Below are 18778 nucleotides of genomic sequence, written 5' to 3' on the forward strand. Positions count from 1 at the left end.
CAGTGACCTGCCAGTCCCAGAAGTGCTTTTCCAACCAAGTACTGACGGAGTGTGAAGGAAAAATCAAAAGAATTATGTCACTGCGGTACCTGTGCCAAACTACCAGGACGGGTAAATTCCCTATAAATGCAACAAAAAAAGGACCGATGTGACCAAGGAAAGAAGAGAGGAAATAATAAAGCACTTCATGCAACTTTGTCACCAGCCTTTCTAATACTAGTTATCGCATTGGTTACAGAGACACAGAGACACTCACCCAAGCATGCGCTACACACGCGTGTTTACACCGGACCCCACTGAAACAGAAACGGTTGCTCTGAGCTTCCCCAAGAGAAGATTCCCTGGGACACCCACCTGCCCCCAAACCACTACCGAGCTTTGGAAAGGCTTTACTGCAAAATCTCGCAGCTTTGGGAAAAAAATGAGTCAAGAGCAACGTAAGGTAAGTTAACATCTTGCAACCCACCTAAACAAGAACATTACAAGTGCTTGCTCCAGCCCTGCGTGCCTTTGCCAATGCTCCCAGGCAGCGCCCCGCTGGTGGGCTCTGCAAAGCGCCTGGCGTAACGTGGACAGAGCAGAGGAAGTCTTGGTACAAGCAGCAGCAGCAGCCATGCAGAATTAGAGAGGGGACTTTTACTGTTTTACTGCACATAAATCAAATCCAACGCCATGAGGACACAGAAGAATCTGAATTCCTGGCATTTACTTAATATTTCTCAACAATAGAAATTGAAAGGGAAAACCCGGGGATCATTCAATAGGAAAGGGACTGTTAGAACGCTCTGGGTTTGTGTTTCAATGAGCTATTCCCTGAAGAAATGGTACTGGGAGGCTGCACCAGGGAACCAGGAAACACTTTTCCTTAACCCTTGCGAGTCAACCTTCACGGTGTACTCGGAGTTTTTTGCGGAGCGCAGCACGCACGGTACTGGATTGCCGCTGTTGCCAGCAGCCTGACTCAAGGCAAAAATAAAAGAACGCCGTTTAAATCACAAAAAGATGACGACACTTCAGCAATTATCTGATCAGGTTAGAACTTAATATTTGCATTACTAAAGAAACTCTTATTGATTTGGAAAATGTCAAAACTTCTTTAAATACTGACAAATAATATTGACTAGTTATTTCCACTTTTCCTTTTCTAAGCTTAGAAAGGCAATAATACTGCTACGGATCAAAAAGCCAGATAAATCTTAGTAAGTACTGCGTTTCCCCTTTTGTCTACTTCTCTCTCCACATTCCATCATTTTGGTCCTTTGAAATTCCTTTGTTCTGCCTGTGATCAGGGTTTCCAGGGGAAATCTGGCATTGGATCTAAAGGGAACCCCACACCACTGAAGTACTCCCGACAATTAATCATTTGGTAAATTATTTCTTTCCCCCTACCTCACTTGCCTCCAGGATTTTCAGGGAACGTTTCAGTACGGTGCTAACGAGACAGAACCTCCCGAAGCAGCAAGATGCGGGCTACCTCGAGGGTTCATTCATGCGCCCAAGTTAAGTGGGGCCTGCAGAAACCACCCAGACGTTCCCGTCTGGCAGGCCGGTGTTTCAGAACACGGACGGGATTTGTCTTTAGAGCCACTCTCAGACTGCACCTATCACCAAAAAGCACCCATACGAAAGAGCTGCTTCAGATGGGGGGCAGGGAAACAAAAAGGGCAGGGTGGCTTCCCCACGTGTGTCCTGGTGGCGTGGAAGAGGCCGAGGTCCCCTCAACCACATCTTCTTAATTCATTCACCTCCAGCATCCTGCCCGCTGCCCCGTGCTCATCTCGAGCATGAGCTGCTCACCAGTGAATGCAAGCAGGGAAAGGTGAGCAGCCAGCACGTACACGGTAATGAAATAACGAGCAATGGGACAAACTTATTTTGCGCTCCTACTTATTTTCTGCTTTCTTTATCAAATCCGGAAGCAAAGCAATCTGGAAAAAAAGGGACAGGGCATTAAAAACAGCTTCATACCCACTCCTCATGCTTTATTTGTTTTTTTCTTTTTTTTTTTTATATATGAAATGTAACACAAGGAAAATAACCCAAATAAAACATTTTCATCTAAACTTTGCTAAAATCTGAAGCTTTATGCTAATGCATGAATGCCACAGAGGGAGGCAAAGTAGTAAAAAATGACGTTGTTTTATTTATTTTCATTGCCTTTGTAAGATTATGCTTTGCTACAGGGGTCTAAGTGTCCCCTCTCACTGGGGCCATGGGAAGCCATCCAGTTTCTTTCAAAGCCTCTTCATGCGCAATAGTCACGCAATATGCATAAGAGGGGAGAGAATTTCTTCCAACAACGCTTTGCATTAATTTATAACATTTTTCCAAGATCCTTTATCAAGTTTCAGTTGTAGGTCAAATAATTTATGCTTCGGAAAGATAATCTCTGCATTTAAAATTTATCGTTCCTGCAGAGGTTGGTTCTCATTAGTGCTCATCATTTTCCCTGCTCATGAAATACATCTTCACGAGCCGAGCCATTCCCACTCGATATCGAGGACTGCCGCGCGCTAACTCGATCTAACTGTTGCAATTACCGATCATCTGACGGAGCCTAAGTTATGACCACTAATGAAGGCTGCCCAGCAGTTAAAATATCAGAGCAGCATATATCAGCATGCTTTGGAGAGCAAGATAGACTTCCAGTGTCCCACTTCTCTTGTATTTATTGTACACTGTAAATTACATCGCGGGCTGCCTCCAACGCGGACGGTCCCGCGCTGCAGACACCAGGTTTTAATAACCGCTCCTGACAATCTTTTGATCGCTGGGGGGGGCAGATGAAAGGCAAGGCCGCCTGCTGCAGGCAATCTGCTCAGTCAAAACAAAGGAAACTTCAGAGAGAGACAGAGATGCATCAGGTGTTAATCTCCACCGAGCGAGGGGTGCGGGCTGACTGACTCGCTCCACGCCGGGAACGGGGAGCGCCTGCAAGCGGGCTCCGTCAGGATGCGCGCAGGAAGAGAGGTGCTAATAGGTGGGCGTGAAACGCTTTGATTTGGGAACTCAAAGCCTCGGAAAGTCATTTTAGGGTCCTTCTAAATTATTTTAAACTGGTCACTTGGCTATCTGATGTTTCAAATACGCTGTGTGGAACAAACCTCTTTTTTTTTTTGGCATTGAGAACAAGTTCTCTTATTCAAAAATGACAGCATAATAATCTGCTAGAGAAAAAATAAATAAATAAATAAATAAATATTCAGAGCATTTAAAAAAGTGGACAAGACTGAACATTGAAGAGATGATTTGGGAAAAATCTCCTGCATGGAGTGGAGGTGGGCTGAGTGATCTACTGGAGGTCATCTCCACTAACTTGGGTCTGAATGAAAGCATGTGAATAATGCTGGTGGCATCGTAAATCAAAGTTCTCATTACCCCTCAGACACGTATTTGGTATGAAAAGTTTAGGCATGAGGAGACAATGCCAAAAAAACAGCCTTGGTTTGGGACTATAAAAAGAACGACTGCTGCTCTCTCCTTAGCGTTCAATTTCTTTGCAGAGAAATAAAGAGAAAGGTCTGGGGGACTGCGAGACTGCTGCAATTTCTCTTTGCTCCAGTAATCCAAGCGTCTATCACTAACCATCATTTTCTGTGCATGACTTTAACCCTTGCTCTATTTTTTTCTATCACTTCAATCCTTTTAAGAGATTTCTCTGTAGAGCTGTTCAGAAACCACAACAGCTCTGAAAGGAATACAACAACTAACGTCACATCACTTGAAACCATTTCTTCCAGGCACTGAAAGCAAATAGTTTACTCAATGTCTAGTCCGAAGTGAAACATTTTAACTTCATTGGTCAAAAATCTTGCAATAAACATCTCTCAGATGGGGAAACTTTGAAGCAAGAAGTTTTGCAGAGCATCTCATCACAGTATACCTAGAGTATTTACAAAGCTTTCATAAACAAATGAAGATGCAAGTGAAAAAGCCCAGTGCTGGCGAGAGCCTGCCACATACAAACCTCCCAGGTGCCTGCTCACTCACAAAAGGAGCCGGGGGAAGAAGGGCTGAGTTAATGCTCAGAGAAAAAAAAATCGGACACTGCGTCTAATTCACATAAAATTATGACTGTTACCTCTTGACAGCCCTGAAACAAAATGTGAAGTTGATAAGCAGAAGACTCCTCTCCGTCCTGGAAGCTGGCGGCACATCTCCCACCGCCTTCCTCCTCCCCACGGCACACGTGTTGGGGATAACCGATTCCTCATGGGCTTTTTTCTTGCTTTTAAAAATGAATTACATTTTTAACTGGCCAAGCAAGCTAAAACAGTTACAGCCCATCGATCTTGAGAGAGGAACCAAGTGTTGCACTCCATGCATTCCTTCATAACATTTTCTTCAAAATTAAAAAAAAAAAAAAAAAAGCCACCCTCCAACTTACTTTTTCCTACTCCCTTCAATTACGAGATGTTCAGCAGAAAACTGCAAACATACAACAGGCATCAAGTCGCTGTGTGAGCACTGGACTGCGAGCCCACTAGCGCAGCTCCCACTGATTGTGTTGTTGTTTGGCCATCCTGGCACGAACTGTTCACCTGTTTTTGCCCGTTTTCTTTCCTGGGCTCCAAGTACCGTTCAACAACCCATTTTTGTAAGAACAGTTGTAAGAATGTTGATCTGGGACCACCACTCCAGCAAACCACGGCATCACCTGCAGGCAACGGAGACGTGAGCAAGGCTTCAAACCGCCGTGGGACTTGTGAGCCTCCCAGAACGACCGCACCGTAGGTACCTGAACACCTCGGCCATTGGTGCTCCCGAAGGCTAGCAGCACCTCCTTCTCATATTCCCTCACAAAACTTAAAGAGATTTACAAAAAGTCTATGAAGCAAGACAAAACAAGGGTATCTCCAGTGACAGAGGTACTGTCTTAACCAGCACAATAAGCACCTCTAATAAAAAATACTGTATCTGCTCGCTGCAGTCGACTTTCTCTGGAAGACGGTGCAATAGTCGCCTCTCTAAGGAGGCGAATTCATTTTTTAGCATTTGTTAGGCTGCTTTTTAATACCGGTCAATCAAGTCATTACAGAACAGCAAAACGTCATCAGAAGCGAAGACCACAGCTATCCCTCTGACAAGGCGGAGGCAGGAGCACATTACACATGGGAGGAAAGCTGCTCTATTCCGATGCTGGTCTGGGGCCCACCGCTGTGGTATCCCAGTGAGCGTCCCGCTTTGCGTTAACACAGAAGATCTCACGCAGGGTCCCCAGGCTGGCAACTGAACTCAGACCCTGCATTTCACTCCATTATTTTAGCCCCGAGCCCATCCTTCCTGCCCATTAACGCCGCACTTCTAAGGGATCGCCGCTGACAAGAGAGGCTGTTGTTAAAAGGCGAATGCAGCCATCAGATCAGACCCTGAAGGGACAGGGATGTGAGCTGTCCTCGGATTTGTTCCCTCGTTCTGATTAACACACTACGGTTCCCATTTCTGGCTCTCCAACCTTCGCTAAGACACTCAGTCCAGTCTGCTTCCTTTTCAAGGTGCTATCAGTCAAATCCGACCGCATCGTTTTCGCTCTCAGTTCCTAAATTCAAACCATTTCAAACATCCTGCTTTCATCTTTATAGCTCTCTCCCACTTTTTAACGGTGCTGCAGTTACAGAAGAATGTACTTGACATATAAAACGTGCACATGATTCTTTTAACATTTTAATGCCATGTATTGTGTTGTAAACATCTCTTCATGTTTTATCTCCTTCCCCATAAATCAGAGGCTAGTATCTTAGAAGTCTCAGAAATGACATGTTTCCTCCATAATATAAATGTAAGGCTCTGCTCCTTGAAACTTGAGTCAGCTTTCAAAAATCATCAAAAAAGAGAAGTAGGAAATAGCAGAAGATTATCAGCCAAGTTAAAATTATTTTTTTCCCACTCCATTAGCATGACAGCGTGATCGTAATACGCAAACAAATACGTTAGGAGATAGGTCTTCACCAGGCTATCGGCAAACCAATGTTTTGATTATTCTTTGTTGTCACTTCTGCGGAACACCGCTGAAGTGAAATACCTCCCTTTGTACCCAGACCAATGAACGATGCTGGAAGAGTCAGGAGAGTAGACGTTTCAAAGATAAGTGATATGCTAGGAATAATTATTTGGTTAATTCACAATTAACATGCAGCGTTTACTAGATTAAACCCCAAAACAGCTTTCTATTTTCCTTACCGTAGCTGCAATTAGTTAGACTGATCTCTTATAATGAGATTTTCTGGTGCATTTGGCTGACTTAGCAGTGTTACAGTGAAAATGTGTCTCAATCTATTCCTTGGTAAATGCATCAGTATTTCATTTTATTTTTTTAAATTAAAACCACTGTAAAATACTTATCCTTTTCAAAAGAACGAACACCAATCGAAAACACCTGTCCAAAATAATTTTAGGTTACTTCAGTGCTGGAAAAAGAAAAAAGAAGAAAAAAAGGAAAGCAGTTTTAGCAGGTGGGACTGAGAAGTGGTGACATGTTGTAGTACAATACTGAAGGGCTGAAGGATATAACGCAGTGTTGCGTGATGTGGAAGAGAACGAGGGACCCCTGGATTAGCACGCCACTAAAATGCTAGATGAGGTGAGAAGTACAACTCTGAAGTATTGTGATACAAGGGAGTGAGGCAGAGGCAGAACTGCTGGTAGAGGACAAGAGAAACAAAACACGATCTTTTCTTGGCACCTTCCAGCAGGAATTAAGTCTCACACAGGCCACAGCACAATGCTCGATTCTCAACACCCGGCGTTCATTCTACAGAAAAACCCAAGGATCCTCCAACATTTATATGGATCACCAGAGTTCATACGTTTTTCTACAGGTCTGTTTCTACCAAAATGCTGTCTAACACGAATCACTGCAATTACTCTTGCAATCTGGACACAAACATTTCTAGAATGACTTTACTGTAGAACACGTACCACGTTACCTACTAATGCAAGCCCAACGCAGGTGCTTTTTACCTGCGTTTTTCAGGATATTTCCAAACAACTTTTTCACCATCATTTGTCAAAAATAAATATATAAATAAAAATAGCTTCTTAAAAATCGTTCTCCAGTTTCAGAGAATTGTCATAAAAATGTATTATTTCTACGTGCCACCAGAAAGCACAGCTAGAAGTTATGGTTGTGATGGGAACGTGTTTGTAAACACATGCCTTTGGTTGATAAATATCCAAACTGCACTTCTATAAACAACGGAAAACCAGTGCTGCTAACTCCCATCCTTTTTTATGATTGCTTAAGGACAGTGAAGGTGGAGTGAGAAGCTTCACTCCGGTAAATTGTTCTAACATGCTAGCTCTTGTGGTTAGGAAAAAAAGAAGTTTCGAGTATCACAGCAATCTGAAATCAATAGGGCAAGTGATAACTAAAAGATTATTTTCGACCAATTTCGTAAAGCAGCAAAGCATGGCTCTGCGGTCCCTCCGCCTTGCTCCTTGCAGCAGTCTGGAGCAAGCCAGCCGACTTCACCCCACGTTGACAGGGCTGACCCGGCCCCAGCTCCCTCCGGATCGTTGTGATGTGGTCAAGAGAAGGAAAAAACAAAAGAAGCCACAGAATTTGAACGTTCAGAAGTTCGTAACCACACTTCTCGAATATTACAGAATCTCCGTTACATTTTCACAGGATCAAGTTCTTCACATCCTGTCCTAAATCACGGGGAGGAATCTGACACGATCAACGCCTTACCTTCCCACGGTATATTTGAGGGCTGTAAATTGCGAACGCAGATTTGTCAGGGAAATGAGGGGTGGGAAAGATGAGTTGCCCTTAAAGATGCACAGATTTATAGCAAGATGGGAAGCGGAAAGACGGTTATCATATAAAAAGGTCCTCGAGGGCCAGCAAGGAGCACCAAGGGAAACATGACTCATGAGCTGCCAGGGAAGAGGATGTGCGCTGGGAGCAATGGACAGAGCAAAGTAGCAATAAAAGGAAGTTCCAAGTCAAATGTGCTCCTTCCCAAAGGTCAGGACAGATACCCGAGCTTACAGTATATATTGAAAATTAAATTCCCAGCCAATTCAGAAACAGACAGCACCAATAGCAACATCAGAAAACGGATAATCATCGACTGAAAGGGTCTATTGATAAACAAGGTCATAAACCACAGCTGTTTGCTTTTGCTTTGTTACCAACTCTGCTTTATTTTCCTTAATAAGAATAGTTGCCTTGAAGGTCTGCCTATACAGGCGAGTAACAAACTGAAGAAGAATGAGAGCGCAAATTTAAAGCACTCAGCCCTGCTTGTGCAAAAGAGTTTTACACTTCAAGAGGCTGCAGTAAGCCTCTCTTGAAGGGCACAGTAACAGCTGTTCCTATGGTGAGATAGCAGCAAATAAATCGTGAACTATGAACCCAAACACAAGGTTACTGCACTCTTAACTTTCCTTTCCCATCCCAGCAAGCCTCAAAAGCACCAAACTCCAAATTATGGTGCAGGATTCCTCATACTCCCGAGTGTCTCAAGAGTTTAAAAAACACCAGTTTGAAAAGCAGCTCCCAGGAGTTAAAAAAAAAAGCATGTGCTTTTGAGACAAAACGCAACATCAGGCAACTCATGGAAGCTGAAGACAAAGAAAACCGGTTATTTGTGCATGAATATCACCTCGAGGAAGATATATCAGAATCTCAAGACAGACACATTACACAAGAGCCTCTGAACAAGAAATAATTAATTCTCTTTTGAGTCTAGAAGTATCCATGTCAAAGGGGAAAGCAAATATGACAGTAAATACTTAAAAGCATTGACAGGTCATGAAACAAATTCTTAAATATTAAAAAAACAGGAGGCAGAGAGAAAAAACATCTCTCTGAAATTATATTAAAGCCACAAAAGCTCCATCCCAGTTACAACAGCTTCTTTATCCAGACCTCCTTTGTGGAAAAATACGTGCAAACGTATACTTTTTTTCAAGGCTAAGTGTTTTCACCTAAATATTTCCATGGAATTAACAAAAATGTAGCATTTTTTCTATTTTACAAAGAAAACAGACGCAAAATTAGTTGCTGAACCCAAGTCTAAGCTCAGTGAAAACGAGCACCTCACCTGTGCTCACTTGAGCCTGAACGAGAGGTGTGCCTACGGTGCGATCCCAAAGAGCACACCAGGTGCCGGCAACTGAGCTCTGAAGAGGCTTAAGCACAAAGAGCCCTGACCCAACAGGGTGTCTCCGGGAGGCAGATCACAGCAAAGCTCCATGACCTGCTCCATCAAAGTGTCCCAGGACTCAGGCCCCCGCTGCTCAGATGACTGCTGAAGCCACCAAGTGCTATCAAAGGCCCTGCCACTTTTTTCAGCTCGTATTTACAGCTTAAAGCGACTGCGGCTACCGATGCTTTGTAACTCCCTTCCACCCTGCTTGGTACCTGCTCACTGGTTTGTTTCTCCTTTAGAGCTAAAGACGAGCTAAGAGCAACTTTGCTTCACAGCTGGACTGATTGCAGGAGAGCTGAGAGATCAGCATCAAGCCCCGCAGGAACTCTCACACATGCAGGGAAGCTCAAGTTCAGGCGCCTACAACTTTTGCAGCATGAGACACGTCTACACCACGGCTGAGATTTCCAGTGTGTTTAACAGATGCACAGGAGATATCCTGATTCCAGACGCACTAACCCCCCCGACGCCCCACTCATTTAGAGAACTGCTCCGAGCCTCTCCTCAGACAGACCCGACAAGGTCATGCAATAAAGCGCCCGAAGAGCCAGGCCCGTAAGGCTGGAGCCCTGCTGGCTCTTCTGGTACTCCAATTACACAGTTCTTCCTGTGTCATTTTCAGTGATCCGTGCTCGGTATTATCAAGACAAACATTATTATTGGGAGGCTTAAAACCTCATCAGCTCCATTCTGAACAAACACGCTGTGCCCAGCGACTAATTCACAGACACGGTCCTTCCGTGGCGTCGGATTTAGCGGCCCAGAGCTTGCACTGCAGGCACCGCACGCCCTGCCGCTCGCTGGCTCCTGGCAGCGTTTCCAAGGCAGGACGTGGGCAGCTGGCAGCAGAGCCGAGGCACTGACCTGATTGATGGAGTTGGCGGCGCAGGAAGCCAGTCCGGTTCCCAGCGAGGCGAGCAGGAAACAAGTCAGGTCAAAAGGGACCGGGGCCATGGCAAACCCAGCGGACGCCGTGCACACAACCAGAGCTGCAACACAAGAGCACAGGGCAAGGAATCAGCAAGAAACCATCTCCTTGATACGTGCCACTGGAGTTAAGGTTTTAAAACCCTGTAAGAACTACAGCGCAGATTAACTTTTTACTAGTTTTTGGATCAAAGTAGCTCCAAGAAGAGAGTACAAGCAATGCTAACACCACGTAACAAAGACAGAACGGAGAACTGCCAGGGATGAGACACCCAGAACAACAGAATTCAGGCAGAAGAAGTGAGAATAAAATTTATGCCACTGTATTCTCTATTTTATGGATTGCTACAGGATCAAGCTGCCTCATACAACATGTACATGAGATCCTTTTTTCCCCTGTAACCCACATGCCATTGCACAGTCTAATGTGGAAGAAAAACAGCCAGGAAAATCCTGAACCGAGAGAGAGAAATTCTATCAAATCTTAGCAGAAACTTCAGCAGGGCAAAAAAAATCAAACAGAAAAAGAAACAGAAACAGAAACAGAAACAGAAACAGAAACAGAAAAAGAAGGCTACGCAGACTACACCTGGTGAAGCCGGTAACTTCACTGTACAAGCATTTGCTCGCACTGTTTCCATTTGATATGCCCACCTCAGGCAGAAGGTACAATCACATCACCACATGGGCCTCGCAACACTTAATCCGCTCAAATTTGGAAGTCTTCAACAAAAATCCACTTCAGTTTTGTCATCCAAAATTATAACTTTGCTATAGTACTGCTAATCACATCCTTAAAAAGAAAGTTACCCTAGTCTCAATCCTAATACTGCAATTACCCAAATAATAGGTTACATGAAACTCCCATTTGGCAAGAAATACTATAAAATAAAAATTTCTTCTACTGTGTAAGTCAGGACTTACTGAGTTTCTTGCTCATGACCTTGAAACTTACAATTGAAAATTAATAGTTATTAAATAATTAAAAAATGTCATGTGTGTAATTACACGTTCCAGACCTCAGATTAAAAGTATGCATCAAAGAATCAAAATGTTCTCATCTTCCTGATTCCTACAAAGCCTCCTATGTGCCTCAAGTTAAGTGACAAATAAATAACCTTTGCTGACTGAAAATATCTGGATTATCTGCTGGGTAGTGTTACTGGAGATGGAAGGACTCAATGTCACGGCGGAGACCTGTCAGCAAGGATGTGCAGGCAAAGCACCCTACGAGAGTTTCAAGAGCTGCGCCTACATAAGGACCTTAGGATTTCATCGTAAAAAGACAGTGAAGATGACATGCTGCTCAGCAAAACTTTCCGCTAAGTATTAAAATCTGTTGGCAGATGAATATTATTATAATAATGTACTTCACATTGGCATAAACGGAACTTATTTAGCCTCGTTATGGATTCACGGGGTGCTGCAGGGATGGCTGTGACACAAGTCTCCGAGAGCACCAGGTTTACACCACGCTAAGCCCACGGCATCACCTCCTGTGACAGCACCTGGCTCTCACCGTGGCTCCCTGAGCTGCTTCCAAAGCACCATGAACCTGCACGGAGCCTTACCCTTACCTGAAGGCATGCAAATGATGATTATTGCCAAAAGACTGGGCCCCGGCTATTCAGAATCAGGGACAGAGCATCCTGGTTTAAACTTTGATCCTTCTTCATAGAGAATAATCAAGAAATAATTCCAAGATTCTAATTTCAAGGAAATACGAAATTCCTTGGTTCACAGCTGATAGAGTTAAAGAATACACCCAAAAGAGGATGGTGAAGTGGTGGCGTTTGCATTTCTAAGAATGATTGCATCCATCTTTTGGCATAATAAATCACCCTTCCACTTCTAGACAAGAGTTTAATTAAAACTTATCTTAGAGAGCCAATTTATTATGGGGAAACACCAACTCATTTACTGAAGAAGAAAGGTGGAGCAGATTGGCAAGCAGTCTACGTAACCTCACCATCACACTGACCTCAAAGAAATCCTACTACAGCACAGCTACAGCACTAATTAAAGTCCCCATTGATTTCTCTGGATTAATTTCGGCCCGTCATTTCAGAGTGACTTAGCAGGATCTCGTTAAAAAAGGCCGTAGTACATCCTTACTTATCCAATTGAAACAGGTATTTGGGCTTGCTGGGCAGTGCTCTCAACACAAGGTTTTCCCTGCTTGTCTCATCACCCTGCAATTCAGATGCAACATGTTAAGAGTAAATAAGAAAACGTTCCCTTTGCATTAGGAAGTTTATTTGCTTTTACTGGGGAAGCAATAATTTACTCTTCTACTTTTTTCGTGGAGAAAAAGTATATTTAATTGAAATCACATCAAGGGAATGAGGTCATAGATTGTTTGTTTTTTAATCCCTGTCAGTTTAGTGCTTTTGGGGTCAAATTCACTTCACCTTATTACAGAAAAATGGAATTGATCCTTTCAAGATTTGTTGATGAGAGCTGGCATTATCTTCAAAAAGAAGCCAGGATTTAAACTTATGATCTCAACCTAAACCTAATTTTATGTCTTTTAAACATCTTTAGCTTTAACAGAAATTAAGAAGGGACATTTGTCTACAATTTCAATGTCAATGAAAAAGAAAATGCTAATGCACTGGCAGGGGGAAAAAAAAAGTGAATAACGGTATTTCCAGCTTAAGAACATGTTCAAAAGGACTACAGCGTACACTATGCTTTGCATTCCCGTTCGGCTTCATTGTAACCTGCCTTTATACATCTCTGTATTTGTACCGTGCGAATCACCACACCGTATGTCGCTTACCTCCTATCAGAGAGTAGCCAAGCCGAAGCCGAAGGGAAGAAACCCAAAGCAAACCGCTTCAGCTCTAGGTTTCCTTTCTGTTCCCGTACTGATTATGTATCAGTACCTATGGAGGAACAAAAGCAATTGCATTCCTATTTTAATTTAAGAAGCAATGTTACCGTCTTATTACAAGTGTTTTTGTACTCCTTTAAAGGAACCTGGTTTTCCAAGAGCTGATGGAACTTCTCGTCCTCAGTTTTCACTCTTTGCTTTCTGGAAAGCCAAATACAGCCTCAACATCGGTGCTGAGGGTCTGACAAAGGTTTTTTCTTTGTCAACTGAGATTTTTCTGGGGTAGGTGCATCTCGGTTTTGTTGCAGTTTCCAACCTACACACTGAAGACGGCCAAACTCCTGAAGCCAATTTAAATTTGGGGCAAGTCTTCATGTAATCTCATATAAAATTCAAGTGCAGTAACACAAACAGAGCAAACAGCAATAATCTCTTCTACTGTTGGAGAATGTTAAAATGCTTTGCAAAAAATAAACTGTAATAATAGTTTGTTTTTCTTTCATTAGTTTTCTTTGTAGCATGGAAAACAAATTGCTAGAAAACGATCCCTGTGAAGCTTTGTCTCTTTGTAGGATAATAGTTACTGATTTAATAACCACAAAATGAGAACTACTTTGACAGAGCTATAAAATATATTTAGGACTGGAGAATGCATGTAGACGAGTAACAACCTATACAAGGAACACTGATAAATCTTTGTCAAAGTTTCTGGCTATATTAAAGCCACAATTTAAAAGAATTAATTCTGCTCTCAGCTGAAGTGGAAATGTACTGGAACTCCAAGCAAATGGAGTTGTTTTTTTTCACGAGAGCAACTGCTGGCAGATTTTTGCCCATGCACACACAAGCACCTTATTTAGTGATCGATGCCACGTTACTTAGCAGTTCAGCAACACTCAGAGCCATTATGCAAAGCTGGATAACCATCATCTTCATTTCACAAACACGCAATGGAGGCAGGGATGAGGCAGGGTGTTAACGATCACACTGCAAGCCAGTAGCAAATGTCTGACGCTTCTCGTTTCCACTTCAATACGTCTGTGCTAGATGATCACCAGCGCACAGACAAATTCAGACGTAAGCAATGCAGCTGATGAACTTGGGTTGTTTTTTTCCAGTAAAGAAAATTGGATTATTTTCTTAAAAGCGTGCATAAGAAAAAAAATGCCCTATTTTTAGTCTCCAAACCTGAAAATGCTCATAAATAGTGTTTGTCCACTTCTCAAAATTTAAATATAGTTCAGTACATCCATGATGGAGAAGCTATACACATTTTTGCAGCATGCAGTCTCTGCTCCTAGGATGCTGTCTGACATTGTCTAGCCACATCAGAGAGCGATTCCGACTGGAAAGGATTTCAGGCGATCGCATAGTCCAAACCCTTGCTGAAATGAGGGTCAGTGCTGAATTGAGGCCGGGTCCCTTGGGGCTTTTTCATCTCCAGGGACAGAAATTTCACATCATCTCTGTACAACCTGCTCCAAAGTTTGACTGTCCTCATCACAAACTGTTTTTCCCTTATGTCAAGTCAGAACCTCCCCGATATAACTTATGAAACGTTTTTCTCTCTGCCAAGATTCACAGCATATTTAAAAAAATTGAGGACAATCCTCTTTTCTTCCAATCCTCTTTTTAAAAGAATTTTGGCATCTGACTGGACAATGTCCAAATCTTTCTTCCTGTGGAGGAAGCTACTAACGATCGGATAGCAGCACAAATCTTCACCTTAAAAACAAAGGTCAAAGAAATGCATGGGCCTCCTCAGAGAACTGATTCCACCAGTCCTGGGATTCAGCCTGTAACCTGCACAACGCTTTGGCGAGAAAAAAGCATAAAAAAATAGGTTTGATTCTGATCTGACCATGGTAAATCCTGGAATGACTCCATTAAAGATGACAAATGACTCCAGATTTACTGAGGTATAAACACCCCAGGCTGGCCTATTTTAGCTCTCTCCTAAGGCTGATCACAAGAGCAGAGAGAACTTACTCCCGACTATTCTTACATAATATTAACAGGATTCTGGGCTGAACTCTCTGAGAGCTAGATATAACCAAACAACATCTCACATCCTCAGTGAAAAATACACAGAAAAACAAACTTTGGAAAAAGTTTCCAGATTTCGTAGTGCTTAGAGAAACAGCAATACTCTTAAACTGAAGCAAAGGGGCTTTTGTTATATCCACCACGAAGCTTTTCAGCAGACAGGACAGTAACACACTGCAGCAGGTTGCACAGGGAAGCTGTATATTCTCTGCCCTTGGATGGTTTTTAGAACAAACAGAACACCACGAAGCCAGGGATGATATACCTAAGGCTGGTCCTGCCTTGGGGAAAAACGGATTAGACGAGCTCCTGAAGCATCACCTTGAGGTCCCTGCGGTTCTGTGGATGCTGCACACCTGGAACCAAAGCAAGCCACCCAGCACAGAAGTCTCTCCAATGAGACCTGAAACAAGGCTTCAGCAATCAAAACAGAAAATAACGTTCATCGTGTTTTAGCAGATTAACTGTTGAACTGTACTTTGGGAAACACTATTACAACTCTAAAACGGCTTTGAAGATTTGGAAGTTACGAGTGCTTTGCAACGAGATGCAAAAGAATACAAAGATTTTGGGTGAAAGACTGCAACTTTGCATAGGATCTCTGGGTAAACAGCAACCAGTTAACGAACAACTGTGTACAAACGAGAATCATTAGATGCAAATTAATATGTTTAATCATTAGATGCAAATTAATATGCTTATGAAGACAACTGAAAATGTTCACTGTAGTATACTAAAATACAGGACAAAGGAAAGACAGGGAAATGCCCACAACATGTAGACAATAATGTGCCTTTCTTCAGGAAGCTGAAGGTTTGTATCACAGTAGCCAGAAGGAGAAACAAGAGTCAGGATTCAACTCGTACAGGCACAGCAGAGAGGGAAAAGCTAAAAGTCCCTTTCTCAGGGAGTTTGCAATTTAGATTAGGAAAGCTATAGCAGCTCAGAAATTAGCAGTGAAGTTTACACCTCACTCATGTTTACACGTCCACTTCCCAGACGTGTACTACATAACGTGCTGCGCCTCTGGCTGCTCATTGCCACAAGCCCAATGCGCAAGGCAGCCTGTAGTGCAGGAGCAACAATGACAGTATGCTCACAAACCGTAGCAAAGCAGCTAACGAGAACACCCAGCACTCTGCACGTCGTGCCTTCGCTGCGCTTCCCCCAGACCAAAGCCTGCCGTTTCTTTCCTGTGTTTTTCCACAGAGCTCATCTTAGTTTTCATCTGTGATCGCTGGCAAAAACATGAAGTTTAAGATGAGACCGCCTGATATTCTTAACGACGCGTATGCATTATAAATTACCAGGATTTCCTCCTATCACCATACTTCACAATTCCTTTTCCTATTTTCAACTACACATGAACTTTGGGATAAAGTTGAAGACAATGGCATTTATAACGCAGGCAGATGCATGAGCTTTCCAAGTGCCAGGATGGTAAGACGCAGCTGTTCAGGCAGCAGCCAACAGAGAAAGGAAAGGATGGAAATCGAACCCGAAAAGGTGGATTATGCAACAAGTAATTAAAAATTCCCTAATCATTTTTTATGGCAAAAGAATATAAACAGGTTTTTTTTTTCCTCTTCTGTTGGAAAGGCAGAGTTTCTCATGGCAGAGTCATAAGAGCTATAGTTTACATGAAGCAGGAGGGTATGGTAATAGCTAAACTCATTTCCTTTCAAAGGTGAATTGCAGTTCAGAACACAAACAAACATCTCTTTACTTCAGCAGCGGGAAGAGAAGAGGGCATGAGGAAGTCTAACTTTAGCATAATGCAGTTTGCTTTTTTGTTATTTTATACCCTAAAAAGTATAAATAAAGAGCCTGCCAAAATAAACACGTAGGATATGAGATCTATCAGAACTTCATGGGTGGAAGGAATTGAGTTGCGTGTCATTTGTAGAATAAAAGTGACCTCAGAGAATCTATTTTTTCTTTAGTAAAATAAATAAATTAATCCAAGGACTACACCACCACACTCTTTACGGAATTTGTATTTTTCCACTTGATCGCACAGCTTGGAAAAAGAGCTCAATCTTCCTTGCTCTGCACGCTGCATCGGGTATTTTTCCTGCTCGCCTCCTACGCTGTCCTACGACCAAAAAGACCAACAACAGAGCTCCCTCCTGCAAACCCCTCTCCATCCAAAATCCAACTCGTGCTTTTACACTTTCTAATTTCAATACAATCTCCCTGCCCAATACATAAAGATCGCCTCAAGGAGAGGGATTCACTTTTTTCTCTCTCTCTATACCTGCTCAACAGATGCCAAGTTTATCACCGTGGCTCAAGAACAGCACGTCTGAGAGCACACACTTGGACAGAACAGGCAGTCTTGAGCCAAATGAAATGCCGTAACCTTTGCCTTCTACAGCTTTCATGTAACGCTATGCTTTAAAAACAGTGGTACGTTCTTGCCTGCAATGTTGGTTTTTTTCCATTTCTACAAGAGCTACTAGAAGCCGTTCAGAATTTTGGCACCAACAGTGAGGCCACACGAAGAAAGTAACACACAAAATTCTTTTCCCCAGAAAAAGATCCTCATCCCTCTTGGTGAAGTTCTTCAACCTCCTGTTTTGAGAAGCAACAATAACGGTCAGATGTGGTACTGAGCTTACCCATAAGGACCATCAGCAGATTTAGCACGTTTAAAGTGTTTAAAACAAGAGCTGATTCTCTCCCTTTCTCCACCTTTCTCTTTGCCCTCGCCCCATTTAAACTGATCACTTAATCACAGAACTTTAACTTTTTATTTCTGGATCTATTGAGTTTTTTAAATTTAATTCTATTTCAACAACCAGCATAGGCTTCAAGCTCACATAAAAGAGCCACTTAAATAAAATCACCTAGTTGAAAAGATGCCAGAAGAGTTAACTGTTCATATAGCACTTAGACATTATCTGCGGTGAGCGCTACAGAAACAAAATACTGCTAGAAACTTAACAGCACGAGGAGGGAAACCAGGTCAGCTTCACACAAAAAGAGGCAATAATTTAGGTTGTATGCGTCACAAAGCTGTTGCAAACTTGGGAGTGCAATAATCCTGATAACTGGTAAATGTGCCAGTAAGAGTTTTATATGCCTAAATTTGGAATTATCAAGGCTAATAAATAAAAGGGAATCATTAAAGTATCAAAAAAAAATGATTTTTTTTCAATCCATCAAGTTTACTAACTCAACTCAGCACAAAATAAATACACCTTGAGTTTTTTTTAAAATACCAAGGAGGAACATTTGGACATACAGACAAGATTGGTTTTGCAAGTCCAAAACATGAGATGTCTCACCAACACTGAGAACTCGAAGGGTTGTTTATTTAAGGAAAAATTAAATGACCGTTGTACACTGTGTGTGGCCGGTACAATTTTTCCACGGAAAACAAAAGAGGGAAAGCATGTATACCGCAAGACAAAAGCTTCAGAAAACAAACTGAATTCGGGATTTTTATTGTAACAAGTTGTTATAGCAAAGAATAACAGTTTTATTACTGATTTTTTTTTTTTAACCAGAAAAATTCACCCACTGGAGAGAGCACCACAGCAGGGACTTCAAATAATTGTACTTCTGGTCTTGGCCCTGATACCGACAAAATCTCAGTCTTTGGTCAGATCGTTACAGCTTCCTTAGACACACAACGTACTTAACACTACTGCGTGGCAAAGAAGCCATTTCTAGCTGTTATGTATTACTATCAGAATAAAGGAAATGCAGTTAGGCTGCAAAGCAATTGCTTAAACTGCTGGTTGGAAGGTACAACTCTGTTAACAGCTACAAAAGTAAACTACACCTCATTTCAGAAACTTTAATT

General features: G+C 42.4%; 1 protein-coding gene across 1 annotated transcript in view; it reads right to left on the reverse strand.

Moving 5' to 3' along the window:
* LOC118175944 (protoheme IX farnesyltransferase, mitochondrial) overlaps positions 1 to 18778 on the reverse strand; it is a 102060-nt gene that overhangs the window by 80805 nt on the left and 2477 nt on the right. Inside the window, exon 4 of the mRNA XM_035342628.1 lies at positions 10023 to 10147. Coding sequence (XP_035198519.1) covers positions 10023 to 10147 — 125 coding nt within the window. The remainder of the gene's footprint in view (positions 1 to 10022; positions 10148 to 18778) is intronic.

The sequence above is a fragment of the Oxyura jamaicensis genome, chromosome 18 (assembly GCF_011077185.1).
Source record: "Oxyura jamaicensis isolate SHBP4307 breed ruddy duck chromosome 18, BPBGC_Ojam_1.0, whole genome shotgun sequence".
NCBI classification, from domain to species: domain Eukaryota; kingdom Metazoa; phylum Chordata; class Aves; order Anseriformes; family Anatidae; genus Oxyura; species Oxyura jamaicensis.